The sequence below is a fragment of the Mus pahari genome, chromosome 15 (genome assembly GCF_900095145.1).
Source record: "Mus pahari chromosome 15, PAHARI_EIJ_v1.1, whole genome shotgun sequence".
Classification (NCBI taxonomy): Eukaryota; Metazoa; Chordata; class Mammalia; order Rodentia; family Muridae; genus Mus; species Mus pahari.
Genome location: NC_034604.1, coordinates 16,429,225 through 16,448,077, shown reverse-complemented (window position 1 = coordinate 16,448,077; position 18,853 = coordinate 16,429,225). Strand labels below are relative to the sequence as shown.

The 18,853-nt window shown below is 41.7% G+C and overlaps 1 protein-coding gene across 1 annotated transcript in view; it reads left to right on the top strand.

Moving 5' to 3' along the window:
- Positions 1 to 16,888, top strand: part of B4galt6 (beta-1,4-galactosyltransferase 6) — a 62,433-nt gene extending 45,545 nt beyond the window's left edge. The window contains exons 5-9 of the mRNA XM_021214626.2: positions 790 to 906; positions 9,177 to 9,364; positions 12,309 to 12,431; positions 12,612 to 12,713; positions 13,162 to 16,888. Of these exons, the coding sequence (XP_021070285.1) occupies positions 790 to 906; positions 9,177 to 9,364; positions 12,309 to 12,431; positions 12,612 to 12,713; positions 13,162 to 13,309 (678 nt within the window). The 3' untranslated portion in view covers positions 13,310 to 16,888. The remainder of the gene's footprint in view (positions 1 to 789; positions 907 to 9,176; positions 9,365 to 12,308; positions 12,432 to 12,611; positions 12,714 to 13,161) is intronic.
- Positions 16,889 to 18,853: the final 1,965 nt, after the last annotated feature.

The window sequence follows — 18,853 nt, the reverse complement described above, 5'->3', positions numbered from 1 at the left end:
CATGTCATTATTATTATTATTATTATTATTATTGGTGTTGAGGACTGAATCTAGGACCCACACATGCTAAGCATGTATTTCATCTTTGACTACACCCCTAGCTCCATTGATGATTTTTGTTGTTGTTGTTGGCAATCTAATGTCATGTCCTGATTTCATAAGTAAAATGAGTTCCAGAACTTACCATTCTCAATCAATGTATATTGGTCTAGATTAAAATTTTCAACAAACCCCAGGTTTTTGGTTCTTTTAAAGTCTAGAGTATGGAGTGATATAGACATTTTAGTAATCTTTTTATTTGTTAAATTGTTTGAAAATTCAGTTATTTTATTTTATTTTATTTTTTACTTTTTGGAATTCATGTATAGCTAATTCTCTGTGTTGGTTTTAAGTTATATTAGCAAGTTAACAATATGGCCAATTGAACTCAAATTCAGAAAGTAAATTAGAAGACACTTGAGGTTTGTGAAGGTCAGAACCAAAGGTCTGGCAAAGTTTGGATCTTAGAAGTTAAGGATGGGGTGGTGGGTCTGGGGAGGACGAGGTGTGGAGGATGGGGGTGGGGTGGGGAGGGTAGCTTTGTAAGTGATGTTTAAGAAGTGTTTGCAGCTCATCTGTCCTTCCTAGCTTCACAAGACCTCAATGGGCATTCAGGCAAGGGCCGAGCCTGTGTACTATAACTGAGACTATAACAAGGTTAATGACGTAAAGGCCAGTTTTCAAGGCTCAGCTCATGTAGGCTTTGTTGCAATGCTACCTTACCTGCAGGAGTTCTGTTCTGTTTTGAAGGTGGCAGTTCTCATCCCCTTCCGTAACCGCCATGAACATCTTCCAATTTTTTTCCTGCACCTGATCCCGATGCTCCAGAAACAGCGGCTGGAATTTGCCTTTTATGTCATCGAACAGGTGAGGACAGTTTTCAAAATGGCAGTAAATATTCTAGAATTTCAGCTGTAGGATCAAATCAAATCATATTTGGAATTGAATTTGTTTCTTGTTTGGTAATAATTGCAATTTGGTCAAATGAATTGAGCAATGATTATGCTTGACTTTGAGATGTAGTATTGGTATATTTATGCCTTTATAGCTTTGCCTTAGTTCGTGTTTTTATTGCTGTGAAGTGACCCCCATAGCTACAGCAACCCTTATAAAGGAAAATATTCAACTGGGGCTGGCTTAAAGTTTCAGAGGTAATCTATTACCATAGTCATGCTGAGAAGCATGGAGGCATGCAGGCAGACATGGTACTGGAGAAGGAGCTGAGAGTTCTCCAAGTCGATCCAGAAGCAGCAGAAGGAGATTGTGCCACACTGTGCTTAGGTTGAGCACAGAACTCAAAGCCCACTCCCTCAGGGACACACTTGCTCCAGTACGGCCATACCTCCTAATAGTAGTGTTCAAACACATGAACCTATGGGGTCCCTTCCTATTGAACCCACCACACCCACCTATTGGATTGCCAGTCATGCTGGTTTGTAAGTACCCGTGGCTGATCCTTACTCGGCAGAATTAAGTGCTGAACTTGTAATATTGATCAATTTCTGCTCTTCTTACATATGTGGGTTTTGTTTTTAACCTCTACCAAGGGCATTTACTTGGGGGTATTGCTTCTTATTAACATCGGCTACTTGGGAGTCCTATGCAACTGTGTGGGACTCATGATGGTGCAAGTTGGAATACCATCAGTGCCCTATCTTATTCTGAATTATGGATGCACTCATATGAATGACCTCAGACACACCCTCTGTGTTTTTATTTCTGACCTATGAATTTCAATGCAGAAAGCAAAGGATAAAGATTTCATATTGTTTTTTTTTTTTTTTTCAATCTAAGTATTGATAGTCTTGATGGAGAATTTCTTTGTCTGGAAGGACTGCTGGCCAGCCTTGAAAAATAATATTGCCTTGATATTATTAGGTAATTAAGGGTTCTTGAAGAGAGCCAGGTAGTAATCCTTAAAAAGAGAAGTGGTATACAGTGGACATCTTCTATTCTGATTTTATAGTTTGCTATTTTCAGAATTATGTTTCTTGGGAGCAGAGCCTTGGCTGTTTCTCTTGTAGACTTGCATAGCTTGTCAGCCACACTTGAGCCGATTTCGGTGCTAGAACACCATCCATTTCACAATAAGGGCCAGCTCAGTAAGTAAAAGCTCATCCAGTGTCTGACAGACAGGTCAGCAGAAATCACATAGAAAATCAATCTGTAATGCCCAGGGTCCCTTCCAGATGGGAGCCTAGAGTTCTTTCAGAACAAGAGATAAACAGGAAGAGAGTAGAATTAGTAAATAAATATTGTTCAAACAAAACAAACTTCATTCCATTCGCCTTGAATGGATACTGTGCGCAAGCTGGCATAGTCTATGCAGAACTGAAGTGACCTTGCCTTAGTCTTGTGACCTGTGCCTTTGTTTAAAGACCATGATAATAAGTGTAATGAAATAATGTACTTACTTTATTGTATTCTTTAAAGTGTAAAGTGCTGTGTCAGAAACCTAACATACTGTAATAACCCTTGAAGAGAGTTCTCTACTGTCTTTTGCCTCTCCTATTCTGACCTCAGCTGTAGGCACAGTATTTTGTCCTAATGCACACTGACTGTTTCATTTCTGTTGCTGTGATAAAATACCTTGACAAAAGGCAGCTGAGGGGAGAAGATCACAGGTTCTATTACGGCAGGGACTTAGAATAGTTGTCATGTCCTCAGTGAAGAGCAGAGAAGCAAGGACTCACATGCTCACCTGCTTGCTGGCTTGGCTTAGTTTCCCCTCACGCACACAGTTCCGGACTGGCAGGAAACAGGACTATCCACAGTGAGCTGGCTCCACTCACATCTATTAACTTAATCATGATCCCCAGAGACAGCTCCATGGCCCAACCCATTATAGACCGTCCCTCATTGAGACTCTTAGGTGATGCCAGGTTGTGTCAAGTTGACCATCAAACTTGACTGTCATCTTGGCCTTTCCAATCGCATTGCGCCTTACCCACACATGTCCCGGTTGATAGGTCTGTAGAGCCTCATTGCATCTTTTCATTTCTCTTACTGATTAATGGTGTTGATCTTTTTTTTTTTTTTAATGTCTTTGCTGTTCATTTGACTTGGAAGTCTCTGTTTAGTCTCTTTATGATATGTTAATTGAAGTGCCCTTTTGGTTGGGTTGAAGAGTTCTTTTGTGCATGCTCACTGTAGGAAGCTCATGCGTGGCAAGTGTTTATCTGTACACTGTGCTCTGTCCTTTCATTTTGACAGTGTTTGTTTTCTTCAGTGCTGGGATTAAACCCAGAGCCTTGCCCCTGCTATTTAAGTATTCCACCGGTCAGATACAGTCTCAACTCCAGACAGGGTTTTATTAAAAAGCAAAGGTTTTCGTTTTGATACAGTCCAACTTGTTCTTCTTTTTCTTAGTTCCTGCTTTTTGTTTTGCAGTTGAGAATGGTTTTCTGACACTTTCGGAGTATTTCCCCCCAGAACATTTGTGGTTTAACTCTCATATATAGGCTAGTTCCTCTGAGTCAGTCTTTATATGTGCTGTGAGGGAAGGAGGAAGGGTTATTGTTATGTTGTTTTGTTTTTGCTCTTGGCTATGGGTTTTAGTTATTTCATCATTTATAAAGCAGGGAATCTTTTCTAATTGACCCCTTGGTTGGAACTGAGTTCCCATACACATGGAACATGTGTGTAAATCTATTTTTGGTCTTTCAGTCCTGTTCCATTAAATCTACTTGCCTGTTTTGATAAGCTTTTGTTTTTTGTTTTTCGTTTTTGTTTTGTTTTGTTTTGTTTTGCAATTTCACCCTCCATTTTTAGTAGAATATGCAACAAAATTAATAATGGACCAAGTGTGGCCTAAGGTAGCAATTACTCTGATTTTTACTGAAGACTGAAGAATCCAAGTTTTTCTTCTGTAGTTTATTCTGAATTAAAAAACTTTTTTCAGCTTTTTGTATACGCTTTACTCCTCCCACCCCCCCCATGAACTATGCCCACTCAGCCCGCATCGGGACAGCATCTCACTGTGTAGCCCTGATTGATGTTCAGTAGATAGACCAGACCGGCCTTGAATTCACAGAGATCCACCTGCCTTTACCTCCCTTTCAAGAGCCAGCATTAAAGCTGTGTGCAATGATGTCTGACCTAAGTGTGTGCAGTTTTCAACATAGCAACTTATCCTATAAAAGAATTTATTTTTTTGAAAAAGAAATGATTGCAAGTCAGAATTTTAAGCTCTCGTGGTAGCTGTAGTTATGGATCTGCATTGGTCTGAGGAACCACTAGTTTCTGTTTCTGAAGCATCGCTTCACCCATAGCAAGCAGGGACGAGCCAGCACTGCACTTTTGAAGGCATGCACTCTGTGGAGTTCAGTTCGTTGAGTGATTCTGGGGATGTGATGAAGCCATCGGAGCGGCTGAGGTCTGCATTTTAACTCTCAAGTCTGTTAGGTCCGAATCTCAGCCTTGGTCGATACTAAATCAGCAACACACATTTGATAGCTTGTGGCTTTGAACCAGAAATATTTTCACCTTCATGAAATAGAGGAATCACTTCTGCTGGTTGAGTGCCCGGAAGTACAGCACAGCTGAAGAGCACCCAGAAAGTTGGGGTGTCGAGTAGTAGGCATGACTGAGAGAGAAAGGTCTGTTCAGTTGTTACCCCATAAGGGCAGAGATGGAGCTAACAGCTGCCCAGCAGAGCAGATGCTGTTTAGAGCTTGTCTTAGTCAGGGTTTCTATTCCTGCACAAACATCATGACCAAGAAGCAGTTGGGGAGGAAAGGGTTTATTCAGCTTACATTTCCACCAATGGTGTTCATCACCAAGAAAGTCAGGACTGGAACTCAATCAGGAAGCAAGAGCTGATGCAGAAGCCATGGAGGGATGTTCTTTACTGGCTTGCTTCCCCTGGCTTGCTCAGCCTGCTCTCTTATAGAACCCAAGACTACCAGCCCAGAGATGGCACCACCCACAAGGGGACCTCCCCACTTGATCACAAATTGAAAAGATGCCTTACACTGAATCTCGTGGAGGAATTTCCCCCACTGAAGCTCCTTTCTCTGTGATAACTCCAGCCTGTGTCAAGTTGACACACAAAACCAGCCAGTACAGATCTTTCATGTGTATAGAACACAGTTGAGACAAGAAAGAAGTCAAATTCCCAATAGTCATCGCTGTTGAAACAGAGCACAGAGCCAGGCTTGAACATTGAGCTGCTCATGTTCAATACAAAACAGCCAGAGTGCCTCATCCATGTTTGTATTGCTAGGTGATTGACATGAATATCCTAGAGTTTAGCCTCCAGAGAAACCATAGCGAAAGCTCTGGGCGGGCTATCATGGGTTCTAAAGACAGCAGGGTAGAGTCAGCTTAGGATTCCTCAGGCCTTTACCTTGGCTGTCTTTTTAAGGACAGCAAGGGGTCCCTCTACTCCTTCAATTATGGCAAGGCAAACAAGGTGACTTCACTAGAGAGACACTTAGGCCCAGAAGGAAGAGTCGAACCTAGACATCTACAAAGGCAAGGACAGGCCTGTGCTTTTTTGCTTGTGTGCACCCCACTTCCCTTCACTCACCAAAGGGTTTCTGTAGTGAATAAACCAGGGTCACCGTTTATTGCTGTGGTAAAATACCTCGACAATAAGAAACTTAGGGAAGAAAGGATTTGTTTTAGCTGTAGATTATAGTTCATCATCTCAAGGAAGTCAAGGCAGGAACTCGAAGCAGCAAGTCACATCCCACCCAGTCAAGAGGAGAGCGAGATTAACACTCATGCCTTCCTTTCCTTTCACCCTCTATACTCTCATATAGTTGAGGACCCAAAGCCAGGGATTGATGCTGCCCACAATGGACTTGGTCTTACCAGGTTAATGGATACAAGGAAGATCTTCCACAGGCATGCTGACAGACCAGCCTGACCTCTAGACAACCCTCCATTGACACTCCCCATCACACCAGCTCAAGCCCATCACTCTTCTGAAAGGGAACGGTAGTAAATGACCATGTGACGTGCAGGCTCAGTTTAGACTACACAGTAGGCTCTGTGTAGAGAAGGAGACATAGGTGAGACCAGCATGAGAGAGAGCACTTAGCTTCTATAATCATCCTCAAAGGAGATGATAGTGGCTTGGGTTCTTGTGGCCCAGGACACTGTGAACAGTGGCTCGGTTGGGTTTTAATTAGAGCGACATTATTTATTCACACAGTGATAAGTAGCTTGCGCTCTCCGTGGCTTTTAGTGCTTTATTCTCAAACGTGGATAGACAACCACAGAGCTCCAGGTTTTAAAGAAAATGTCCACAAAGGAGATACAGTCAAGCCAGGTAACAGAGAAGAAAGAAGACAGAGTCAACAAAAACAGAGTCCATGGAGCTAAGGGAAAAAAGGGGGGAGGGAGAGTATTTCTGAAAGGAGATGGTTCAGAAAGAGCGATCAGAGCAGAATATCAGTGCATGGGGAAATGTGGTAGCCGAAAGCTTTGGGGAGAGTAGCTGGGAGGCGAAGTAACAACTAAAGCAGAACCAAAATGTAAGAAAGCAAAGGCCAAGAGCACCGCTGCCCTCCAAGATTAGCACCTCATGGGATGGTGCCGTCCTGTGTGAGAGCCTCTCTGAAACTGGATCTCTCACCTGCCCTGGTGAGGCTCGGCTCTGCTCCAAGAAGAGTTCTGTTTCTGTCGATGACATGGTCAGCGTCATAAATGCTGACTGGTATTTTAATTTCTGTTCCTTTCTCCTAGTACTAGGGGTCTAGCATGGCCCCTGAGTTACATGCCCCATCTATGGCACTCACTGAGTTTTGCTGTGATTTTTAATATATTAATGTGTAACTAATGCAACCACAGCAGAAAAGTTTTTAGGAGTGTGCAGGGAAGGGGCTAAAGGACAAAATATAAGAAAAAATTCCAAAGCTTGGCGTGGTAGTGTATGCCTTTAATCCTAGCACATTCAAGGCAGAGGGAGGTGGATTTTTGAGTCCAAGGCCAGCCTGGTCTATAGAATGAGTTCCAGGTCAGCCAGGGCTATACAGGGGAAACCTTGTGTCAGACAAAGCATGTGTCTTTAGGCGAGAGACACCCTCCGTAGGTGCCCATGTGAATAAGGCACGCATCCATTATAAAGTGTAATATTTGTCAATTTTAGAATAAGAGTGAAAAAGAAAAGATATTTTAAGACTATAGAAAAAAATGACAGGAATCAGAAATGTATGAACTATACTGTCACGGCAAGTAGCTAAAAGCCTGACTTCCAGATTCTTAAGTAAGAAAGGTACAGGCATTGTACCCCAGAACTTTCTACTCAGAATGTCAGTTCCAGGGAAGACGGTGACATTTTCAGTCACTTGTTGGGGAAACACAGACATACACACATAGAGACACACAGATACACACTCACATGCATGCACACACACTCATGCAGACACACACACAAGCATGCACACACACGCATGCACATGTGCACACACTTTTCAAAGGACCTTCTGAAAGTTAGACCTGAGCAAATTAAGAGAGCCACATAAAAGACCTGAATGGTGAAGGGCACAGAAGCCTGGATGGTAGTCACGTGGCTGGCCCATGAGGACAGTGGGAATCGAGTTGAGGAGAAAAGGAACCGAGAGAGGATTTGAAATTTCTATAATTACATCAGTTACTAAAGGGATAGGTTATGTGACTGGCCTGTCTAGTTATACCGAAAACCAGTTATCTCCTTGACAAAGAAAAAAAGTCAATACAGTCAGCACTGAAGAAGTATTTACACAGTATCAACAATAATGCTACAATTTATCTTCCTTTCCATCTTTTCTATTTCACTACAAAAAATTGTGCTTTCTTCAACCTGCACAGCACACCGAGTGACATGTTTCACGAGGCCACACTCTGGTGTTGGCTGCACTGCATGGCTCCTTCACTTCTGCCACAGCCCTTTCTCATGTGTTTTTGGAACTGATTTTTAAAAATTTGTTAAGGCATTTGTAAATGCCCTCAGTTTTCCTTAAATGCCAAACCCAATGTTGCTGTTTCCCGTAGACAGGATCATCAATGTGGATAAAGGAAAATGGTTACAATGCAGGAACTTGGGTTATATGTCCTAAGCTCCTGTATTATGTCAGTTTAAAGTGTTCTTGTCTTATCATAAGCAGGGGCAGAGTGTAAAAAGAGAAACCGTTGTCCGTGCACTGTACTGCAGGTCAGCTTCAGAAGGGAGGAGGCTGGGTGTATATTATCTAAAAGGTACTTGGTATACTGTAAACATCAAGACTCCAAAGTCCTCCAGAGACCATCTGTCCCTCCAAGAGGATGCCCAGCTCTATTCTCTTAGGAAAGTGTCTGCTTGTGAGTCACCTTCAGTTTCTTGTCTTAATTTTTTCCCCATTCGCCACGTTAGGGATCAGACCCAGGATTCAAAGGATGCTGGGCAAATGTTCTTATCACTGAGCCACGCCCCTCCCTCCTGTCTTAATAAAAATTGTTATTACTCAGAGTGGGTATGTGCAGATGAGCGCAGGCGCCCTAGGAGGTGGAGTCACAGAGGTTGTGAGCTGCGTGTTGTAGGTGCAGGAAATACACTCGGGTCTCCGTAAGAGCAGACGGGGCTCTTGACTACTGAGCCATCTCTCCAGCAGCACCCCTGTGTTCATTTTTTATATTGTAGAAAGAGCAGAATATACGTACTTTTAGTTGTTCAGGACGTTCTTTGGTATAATATTTTTATCTTTATGTTTGGTCGCACATAGTCTGTGATCTGGCATATTTTAAGAAAAGGAGTTGACATGTTCATATAATGTACATTGTATCAGTATTAGTAACCACTACCTACTTTGCCTCTTTGTCACCAAACATGTCATACGTAAATGTAAACAGTGTGCAATCCTGTGCCCCATAACAACATCACCAGCCAGTGGCATCATTCATATAAAATGGTGGTACCCAAGGTGTGTCACCCAATGAGCCATAGTTTGTGTATGTAACTCTGGAATGTCTGTACATTTATCAGTTTCTGACCCCTCAGAATACACCCTCCATTGGGAAGTGGTGCCTGGCTGTGTTCCATTTGCTTCTGACTTGTTTCTTTCACTAACGGGACATAATTTTCACTTGACCATGATACAACAAATTAAGAAGCCATAGGAAAGCAGCACATGACCAAGTCTGAGTTCATTTCTGGTTTTCTCTGCTCTGTGGAGACCGGCACACAACCGTTCAATCGTGCGATGCTCTTTAATGTGGGTTTCAAAGAGGCCATGAAAGACAGAGCCTGGGACTGTGTAATCTTCCATGACGTGGATCATCTGCCTGAAAATGATCGGAACTATTACGGATGTGGAGAGATGCCGCGGCACTTTGCAGCGAAGCTGGACAAGTACATGTACATGTGAGTAGCTGGGCCCCTCTTGATGCTGTACAGTGTGGGCTTGCAGCAGAATGCTGGGCCTCCATCTCAGCGTGCTCAACAGACTGAGGAGCATCGATCCCATTCCAACCTGTCCTAGGGAGCCAGGACAAGGACTGGTTTGTCCATTTGAGATTATACAGGGGTTTAGTGGGGGAAGAGACTGGCTCCCATAGGAAGCACGTAGATTTGAATCTGGGTTTTCACCCTTGGGCCTTGCTCAGTCACTCGCTCCTCTCAAGGTTGCTTTCCTTTTCCTTGGACAATAGAGCCCATCTGTGGGATGGCTTTCTTGGATCCTGATCCTACCATGTGTTAGCTATGTGGCCCATGCTGGCTCTTCCTGCCTCCCCTCCCCTTAGGGATGGTTCAGGGTCCAGACTGCCCTTCTTCAGATCGCCTGTTCTTTAATGATGTGAAGCAAATGTCCCCTGCTCTGTGTGTGTGTGCGAGCACGCGCTATCAAGAGTAGACAGGTATATGTACACATGTGTGTATGTATCTGAAGGCCAGAGCTTGCTGTCAGCGCTTAGTCATTTTCCATCTTATTTTTGGACTTGGAGCTCGCCAAGTCATTTAACCTGGATGTCCAGCAAGCCCCAGTGACCTGTCTGTCTCCTTCCTGGTGCTTGGGGTACTGGCACACACACACAGCTTTTTATGTGGGTGCTGGGAATTCAAACTCAGCTCCTTGTGTTTACGTGGCAAGAAGCTATTCTGAGCCATCTCCCGAGACTCCTATAATGTCCTTATTATGTAAGTAGTTGTTAATCTGTAAAATCTCAAACACTCAAGTCAAAGTTGATGACCCAGTATTGACAGGAGGCTTGGGGAAAACTCAGATGGGAACTTCTCAGTTACAGGCCTTCCTACAGGTAGTGCCACCTTGCTGTACCCAAATGCCAGCTTTAATTGGCAAATGTGCATTGCACACAGTGCCATGAGGATGTTCGAGTAAGAGTGTATCACACCGAGGGCTCAGTTCGCCTCCTTTCTTCCTCTTCTTTCCTGATCTTTCTCCATCTCCCCTCCCCTGGGGATTCATGCTCCCACATGGAGATAACTTTACCCAGATAGCTTAAGCGCTAATGATCTGCGAGAGAGGGGAACCTTGGAACTTTTGTCTTTCTGAGTTTGCCTTACTTTGGTTAATACTAAGGATCTCTTGTATCCATTTTGCTCTAAGTAGTGCAGTCCCCCCCCCCCTTCTTTTATGGCTGATAAAAAAACCCATTGTGGCCAGGGAGTGGTGGTGCAGGCCTTTAATCTCAGCACTTGGGAGGCAGAGGGAGGTGGATTTCTGAGTTCAAGGCCAGCCTGGTCTACAGAGTGAGTTCCTGGACAGCCGGGGCTACACAGATAAGCCCTGTCTTGAACCCCTCCCCCCAAAAAAAACATTGTGTATACTTATTCTAAAAAAAAAAAATAGCAACAAATGTTGGTGGGTGTGGGGGAGGTAGACATGTAATTAGCCCAGCCGTTGTGGGAGCGAGTATGAAGGTTCTTCAAAAGCAGCCATCCCATATCCATTGGAGCAGCCCAAAGGTTCAGACACAGAGAAGAAGCTTGCTAAGTAGTCACAAAGTTGCAGGTCAGGGTATGGGCAGGTCTATGCCCAGACAGTGGTCACGAGGGGATGCTCACAGAGATGGCCTCGCTCTGACCCAGGACCTGCTGGCTTTAGTCTTTAGTCTCCTATTACAGTGTAAGATAAGCACTATTAAGATTTTGTTCTTTTTTTTTTTTTTTTTTTTAATGGTGTTGTTTAATATATTTCTGGTACTTTCATTTAACTTTTTTGTTGTTGTTGTTGTGTATAGAATACAACTCCCAAAATTTGTCCTCTGAGAGTATCCCCTCCACAGGGGATACTCCACACAAATAAATAAATACAGTAAACATGTTTCAAAGTTTGACCAGATCCTTGGAATTTGAGTTAAAGAAAGTAGGGAAAATAAAACTTAAATTAAAAATATTTTCTTTAAATACTAGTGTTTTAAAAATAAAAAGATTTGGGGCTAGTGAGATGGCTCAGCAGATGAAAGTGTTTGCAAGCCAGCTTGACAACCTGAGTTTGATTTCTAGAACCCATGTGGTAGAAGAGGGAACTGACTCCCACAGGTGGTCCTCTGGCCCCCCCCTCCACTCCCACAAGTGGTCCTCTGACACCCCCCCCCCAGCTGTAGTGTGGCACCACCCACAATAAGTATGTGAAAAAAATGTTTTAAAAGTATGTATTAAATATCCATGAATATTTTGTTAGTTTAATCCAAATAGGTAAAAGTTAATTTTAGAAATAGAAATTCATTTAAAAACTAAATGTTTTTTTCCTGATTTATATTTTTGTTTGTGTTTTTTTTTGTTTGTTTTTTGGTTTTTGTTTTTTGAGACAGGGTTTCTCTGTATAGCCCTGGCTGTCCTAGAACTCTTACTCTGTAGACCAGGCTGGCCTCGAACTCAGAAATCCACCTGCCTCTGCCTCCCAAGTGCTGGGATTAAAGGTGTGCGCCACCACTGCTGGGCTCTGATTTATATTTTTACTTATCCTGTTCTGTGTAACAAATAATGTAAATAAAGTCAGTTAATATTTTAAAATGCTTTCAGCTTAGCAAAATCTAACATTGCATTGACAGTTACTAATATGTTTAAGCAAGGGTTGTTTTTTTTTTTGTGAGAATATTATGCACATTTTGAACAATGGGTCTTGAGTCATAAAATAAAAGTACTAGTGGATTTCATTTGACACGCATGGTTTGATTTTACATTTGACTTAAGTACTTGCTGTGATATCCTATAAAAGTATTTCATTTTCCAGTTCACATTCCCCAGAATCTAGAAGTCTATGTTACAGTGTATGAGAGGTGGGGCAGGGCATGTGTGACCGTCCTGATGGATGGGGAACGCTGTGTCCTCTTCTCTTTTCCAGTCTTCCGTATAACGAGTTCTTTGGTGGGGTGAGTGGCCTGACAGTGGAGCAATTTAGGAAGATCAACGGCTTTCCCAATGCCTTCTGGGGCTGGGGAGGAGAGGACGATGACCTTTGGAACAGGTATGTTGAGGGCAAGTGGCTTGGTCACTCAGGTCTAAATTTTGTCGGTATTTGGTAAATCACACCTCTCCTAAGAAAGGAGACTTTGGGTTGGGATGCTTTGGAACTTCTCGGATTTGTTTTTGTTGTTCCCCACTTTTGTTCTGGAATTCATTTAATTCATTTTATGTTATCCTGCAGAGTTCACTACGCTGGATACAATGTAACCCGGCCGGAAGGGGACTTGGGAAAATACATATCTATTCCTCATCACCATCGAGGGGAAGTACAGTTTTTAGGACGGTGAGTTTAATGTCATATTGAGACTTCAGGGCTTCCAAATTAATATGCTGCATGTTGTTGTTGTTGTTGTTGTTATAAAGGAAGGAACTTTCTTTCATAATGAAAGGTCTCTGGCAAATGTCTTTGGGTTGCAGTTATAGGGTGTGTGTCTGTGTGTGTATGTGGGGGATGGTCTGTGTATGTTTGTGTCTGTGTGGTGTGTGTGTATATAGAGGGAGAGATAGATGTAGACAATTATGTCTATGTTCATATATTTTTAAAATGTTTCCCTTACTTAAAATATAATCTAACTTGTGAGAGTATAAATTTCTCTCTTTTTAAGGTAACCTGTTTTTGACTAGTCTAATTTAAAATAATGGCTTAGAGATTTTAAAGTATGCCTTTATCATAAGAATGCCTCAGAATATATTTTCCTCTTTTCAACACATTTACCGCTGTTTTCCCTTAGGTATAAATTACTTCGGTATTCAAAGGAGCGTCAGTACATCGATGGACTGAACAATTTATTATACACACCCAAAATACTGGTTGATAGGCTGTATACAAATATATCTGTAAACCTCATGCCAGAATTAGCTCCAATTGAAGACTATTAAAAGAAGTCATTCTCATGGTGGGGTAGACCACAGTGCTGGATCATGAACTTGGCTTGGAGTGCCCTCACCGTGGAAGTTAGAGATTGGTGTGTATCTCAGTGTCCCAGTCTGTAAAAAGAGCCAGCAGTCCTTAATGTTTACAGCGCGGGCTCCATCCGTCACACTCTCCCACTCTCCCCCTGCTGGGAGCATCCCCCCATGGCAAGCACTGTAGAGATAAGAATCCATTGCTTGGGACTGGAAGTGAAGAAAACTCCCTACACAGAGAAGATTTTTATACTGAAATCTATAATTTAATTCAAGAGAATGCTTTTATTTCCGTTCAAACATATTTTGTACATATGTGATGTAAATTAAATGTGTTCAAATTGTTGGAAAATAAGATGTCACAATTTTGCATGTAATTGGTTATGCCTTCATTGGACTTTTATAGACATTTTTTATTTGCATGGGGAAAAATGTAAATTTATGTCGCCAAACAAAGGTTAAGCCTTGTGTGAAATGAAGGGACTGTCAGCGACAAAGATAATATAGTAACCGTTCTGTTCTACTGGTATTCAGCTTTAGACCTTCAGCCTCATGGGAGGAGTTACGGTCCTCTGAGGGCTTTGAAGGAAGGAAGGACTTGCAGAACTTTTCTTTCTGCCAAGATTACCTGTTTTGTTTTGTCTAGTTTTTTCCTTGCTTGCAGTCTCATCAGATCTTGCCAAGTCAACAGCCATATTGTTTATGCATACTGCATGAGTATTACCAAGAAAACCTTCACAGTTGTAAAGTGACGTCCTGTACAGGACTTCTTCATGTTAAATGTCTCTATGTACCTCCGCGTGTCAGGGATCTTGTGCCTCAAAAAAATGTTCCCAAGGTTGTGTTTATACATGGTATATATTTTTTTTTCAATCTCATAATGAACAACATTATTATTCCCACCTTAGAAGAACCAAAAGAGGGTCTCTTCTTTTAAAAAATTTTTTTTTGAAAGAATGACTTTATGGAAAATTCAGTAGTGCTTATACAGATGAATTATACTATTAGATTTGAGATTTAGATGCTCTATTTTTATGAAGATAAATGCTTAGATTAAAACAAACTTCAACTTTAATTCTCAGATATACATGGTTCCCTTTCATATCAGCTAGTCATTCCAACTGCTTTTTTCACTTTTAAGAAATCTCTGGTGTTATCCAATTTTTTTTTTCACTACAAGTATAATTGAATGCATTCCCCCACCCCACCCCCCACCAGCATGGTGCTGGGAATTGAACTTAGGGCCTATAGACTTACCTTAAAATCATTAATTGAATGTGTGGGTACTGTGACTTCTGCTCATCCTCCACACTTGAGTGAGGTTTTCAATGACCAGACAACAGCAAAGCCCAAATCATGTTCTTACTTTGAAAATTATTGATATAGATATTCTTGAAAAATAGCCTATATTCACATGTAAGATCTTATCTCCCATATTTAACCAAACTTTAAACAACATTGTCTGTCAAGTGATCTAAGAGTGAGAGAATTCTGGATGTGAGAAAGTTTGCTCCCCTTGTCTAATGTTGAGAGCTTAGCTTTCAATTGTCATTGTCTGTCATAGTTTTGGTAATGCTGATGACCACAATCCAACCCCTACAGTAATAATTAAAATCCTTGCACCGGAGAAGACAGATGCCCTGTCGTGACAGCCATCTTTCCATGTTTATTCTTAGAAGTGCTTCTAAAATATTTACCTCCCAACTTTTTTAGCTACTCAAAAGAGTGAAAAAAAAAATCACAACTTCTGGAGATGAAGATTTTTGTATGTTATCCGTTTATGTTTTGTCTCCTGTAGCTAATGAAGTGTTTAATTTGACGGAATGACAGCAGAATGTAATGTTAAGGCAGGCAGGTGAGGCAGGGCTCTCTGGTCCCTCCTGACAGTGCTGTGGGAAGCTGTGCCATGTGGAATCTTATTGGAGGACACACACTTTATACTGTGGCGGGCTGTCCACAGTGGTGTGCCTTTTGCATTGATGCCATAGTTCACAGTTTTAGGAAAATTCAGAACTGGTCATCTGCCTTACTCTCTTAGGTTAAGTCTGGTGTTATTATGGCTTCAGCAATTGGGATGTAAGTAATTTTGCTGTATCTTTGGGTTGCATCTGGAATGTCAGCTTGTGAGAACCGCCTTTTCTAATTCAGACCTGGAATTCTTTTCAGTAATGAATAGTGACCTGGGTATGTTCCCATGGATGACAGTTTTGCCTAGTTACCATGACCACATGACAATAAATCTCTTCCTTACATATTAGCACAAGCAGGCAGTCTGATAGAATCAAATCTGTTTGGTGGCTTTGCACTGGGTCTGTTTCCCATCCGTTGCCTGGCTAACTGTGGTATCTAAAGGCGGGTTTTTGTCTTTTTGGTTTTTTTGTTTGTTTGTTTGTTTTTTGTTTTTTCCTAAACAACTTAAATCAAGGAAGTTGAAACGTATCTCGAATTAGAAAGAACACCCTCTGGTAACTTATGTGCTGGTTGTCTTAGTCTCAAACCCAGTGTGATCCCAGCTGCTAGGAGGACCTCATGGCGTTGGGGACATGATATGGTGCCTTTGAACTAAAGAAAGAAATCATGGCTGATGGGGAGAAAGTGCCCACATTCATTGATTTCCTACATTCGATCTGATTTTCAATGAAGTTGTCATTTAATTCTTTGCCAAAACTAGGGTTTCAATGAGGTGGCTTCTACAGCCTCCTCTTTATATTTATTTTCAGTTGTAGACCCTTGAGATGGCTCAGGGTATCAAGGTGCCTGTACCAAATGTGACAACCTGCATTTGATCCCTGGGACCCACACTGTAGAAGGAGAGACCTATCCTTGCATAGTATTCTTAGACTTCCATATGTGTGAGCACACACATGTACACACACACACACACACACACACAGCAAATTAAAAGGTAAAATTTTCTGTTTGTGTTTTATAGAAAGGTGTTCAGTAGGTAAATATTTATGAGATTTAAGTACAAAATTATCTATTAAAAATTCCTATTCCAGCCAGTCGATGGTTGTGTATGCCTTTAATCCCAGCTCTCTAGAAGCAGAGGCAGGTTCTCTGAGTTCATGGTCAGCCTGGTCTACAAAATGGGCTACACAGAGAAACCCTGTTTAAAAAAAAAAAAAAAAAAAAAACCAAAACTCCTATTCCAATTGATACTGATAACCATTGTAAAAGGAAATGGAAGCATTGCCAGTACAATATTGTCCCTTTGGAGATCCCTGGGGGGAAGCAGATTTGTGTCATTGTATCTGTCCTGTCTCTTTATGTACCTTTCAGATGAATAACAGATAAATAACACTCTAGGTTTCTTGCCTTGGGTTTGCAGATTTGTAATTTGAGAAGCAAAGTGTCACGGTGTTTTTTTGGAAGGTGGAAGTGTACTTAAAATTATTTATTATGATATGGAATACTTCTATGTAAGTGCATTGACGTAAATGCTAGTGATTTCTTGCTGTCTTTTTTTTTTTTTTTGTCTTGTTTTGCTTCTCATGGACATGTTTGTACTTTTTTTATCATTGTCTTTTATGAAATATAATGTTCTAAAGATTTTGTGTGGTGATGTCATTGTTTTATCTCAGAACGTCTTGGGGATTATCTGGTTTTCTTCTCCCTAAATTTTGGGAGAATTGCTGGTGCCTTAGTAGATGTTAAGGACACACTGAAAATATACACATGGAGATCAGATCTTAAATACACTGTTTACCATGACTCCCTCCAAAACACACTATCATTTAGTACTCATCCGTACACTTGGTAATCCATGATATCAAGAATTGTTTAACTAAGGGTTGAGATGACTTAGTGGGTAAAGTGTTTTCCCCACAGATGTGAAGTTTGTCCCTCGAAGCCATGATATGCTGGACATGGTAACACATGGCAGATCCCGTGGTGAGATGAGAAGTGGAGACAGGAAGATGCCTGAGTCTTTAGTGCCAGCTGGCCTGATACAAGCAACAATGAACAACAAAAGACTCTGACTTAAGCAGAAGCAAGGATTGATGAAGTTGTCCTCTGACCTCCACCTGCAAGCTGTGGCATGGTGCAGATGCATACGCACATGCGCACCTCCCCGCCAGACAACAGATTAAACACAAGAGCTGTGTTCTCACCTGTAGACATCACTTTTTCTAGGTGCAGCTTCTGGGAACTGAGCTGAAAGTTATAGTTAACTAATTTTTCAGACATTAAGTCATTTTAAAGATATTTAAGGAAAAGCAGTCAAATTTCAAATACCTTGGGACTAGATTTGTTTAGTATTGGCTTCATCATGCTTCTGTGGACTTACTATTTCTGCACTGAATTCTGCTATTACTAATAGTTAGACAACTTGTGAACTACAGATTATTGTCACTGCGTAGCCCAAATGATGTCAGTCATTAACCACCATTTAATCAATTAGTCATAAATTTTAATTAGGTTATTGTGCCTGAGGTTCATAGCCCTGGTGTGTGTTCAGAGAATAGGGTTTTCTTAAATCCAGTGTTACTGTGCATGAAACTAAGAACCTCTAAAGGAGCACTCTACCACTGAGCTATATCCCCAGACTATTATTTTGATTTTCCGAGAGTGCCCAGACTGCTCTAGAACTGACTGTGTGGCCCAGACTGGCCTCTGTATTATTCTGGTGCCTCAGTCTCTCAAGTGCTGGGATTATGGGGATATTCAGCTATACTTGGAGGTTGAATTTAATAGCCATGTGTTTATTTTTGGTCCTGTCTTTAAATACATGTTGGGACAAAATGGTTTTATCTAGAGAAGGCTATATTTGTAAGGAGTCTTATACTATATCACTCTTGATCAAAATGACTTCAGAACAAAGTGATTTGCAACTACAGTATACTTTAATTAAAGGGAGGAAGAGGCAAGAAAGGAAAGGGGGAGGGAAGAGAAAACATGGTTTGAACAAGAAAACTGAAATCTTTCTCAACATGTTCTGTTTTGTTTCATTTCATTTGAGACAAGGTCTCATGTATCCCAGGTTGGCCTTGAAGCTCATGTGTGGCCAAAGCCAGCCTAGAACTCCTGATCCTCCTGCATCCACCTCCCAAGTGCTGGGATGTGACTGGGGTGATGGCCCTTCCAGAGGACTAGAGTTCAGTAAGCAAGCATTAGATGCTTACCAATATGCCCAGTCTTAAAATACAGTTTGATGTGCTTGAAATATATTATTAATTTAATCTTTACTGTTTCTACTTGTGTTCTAGAGGCTCTTTGTGGTAGTTTGAATACTAACTACTCAGGGAGGGGCACGATTTGGAGGTGTGGCCTTGTTGGAGGAAGTGTGCCACCATGGTGTGGGCTTTAAGACCCTCATCCTAGCTGCGTGGAAGCAAGTCTTCTGTTTGCCTTCGGTACAAGATGTATAACTCAGCAACATGGCTGCCTGGATGCTGCCATGCTCCCACCTTGATGAACCTCTGAATCTGTAAGGCAACCCCAATTAAGCGTTGGTCCTTCTTGGTCTTGCAAACTTTATATGACCCAGCACAAGGGAAGGCCTGGGCCAAGTAG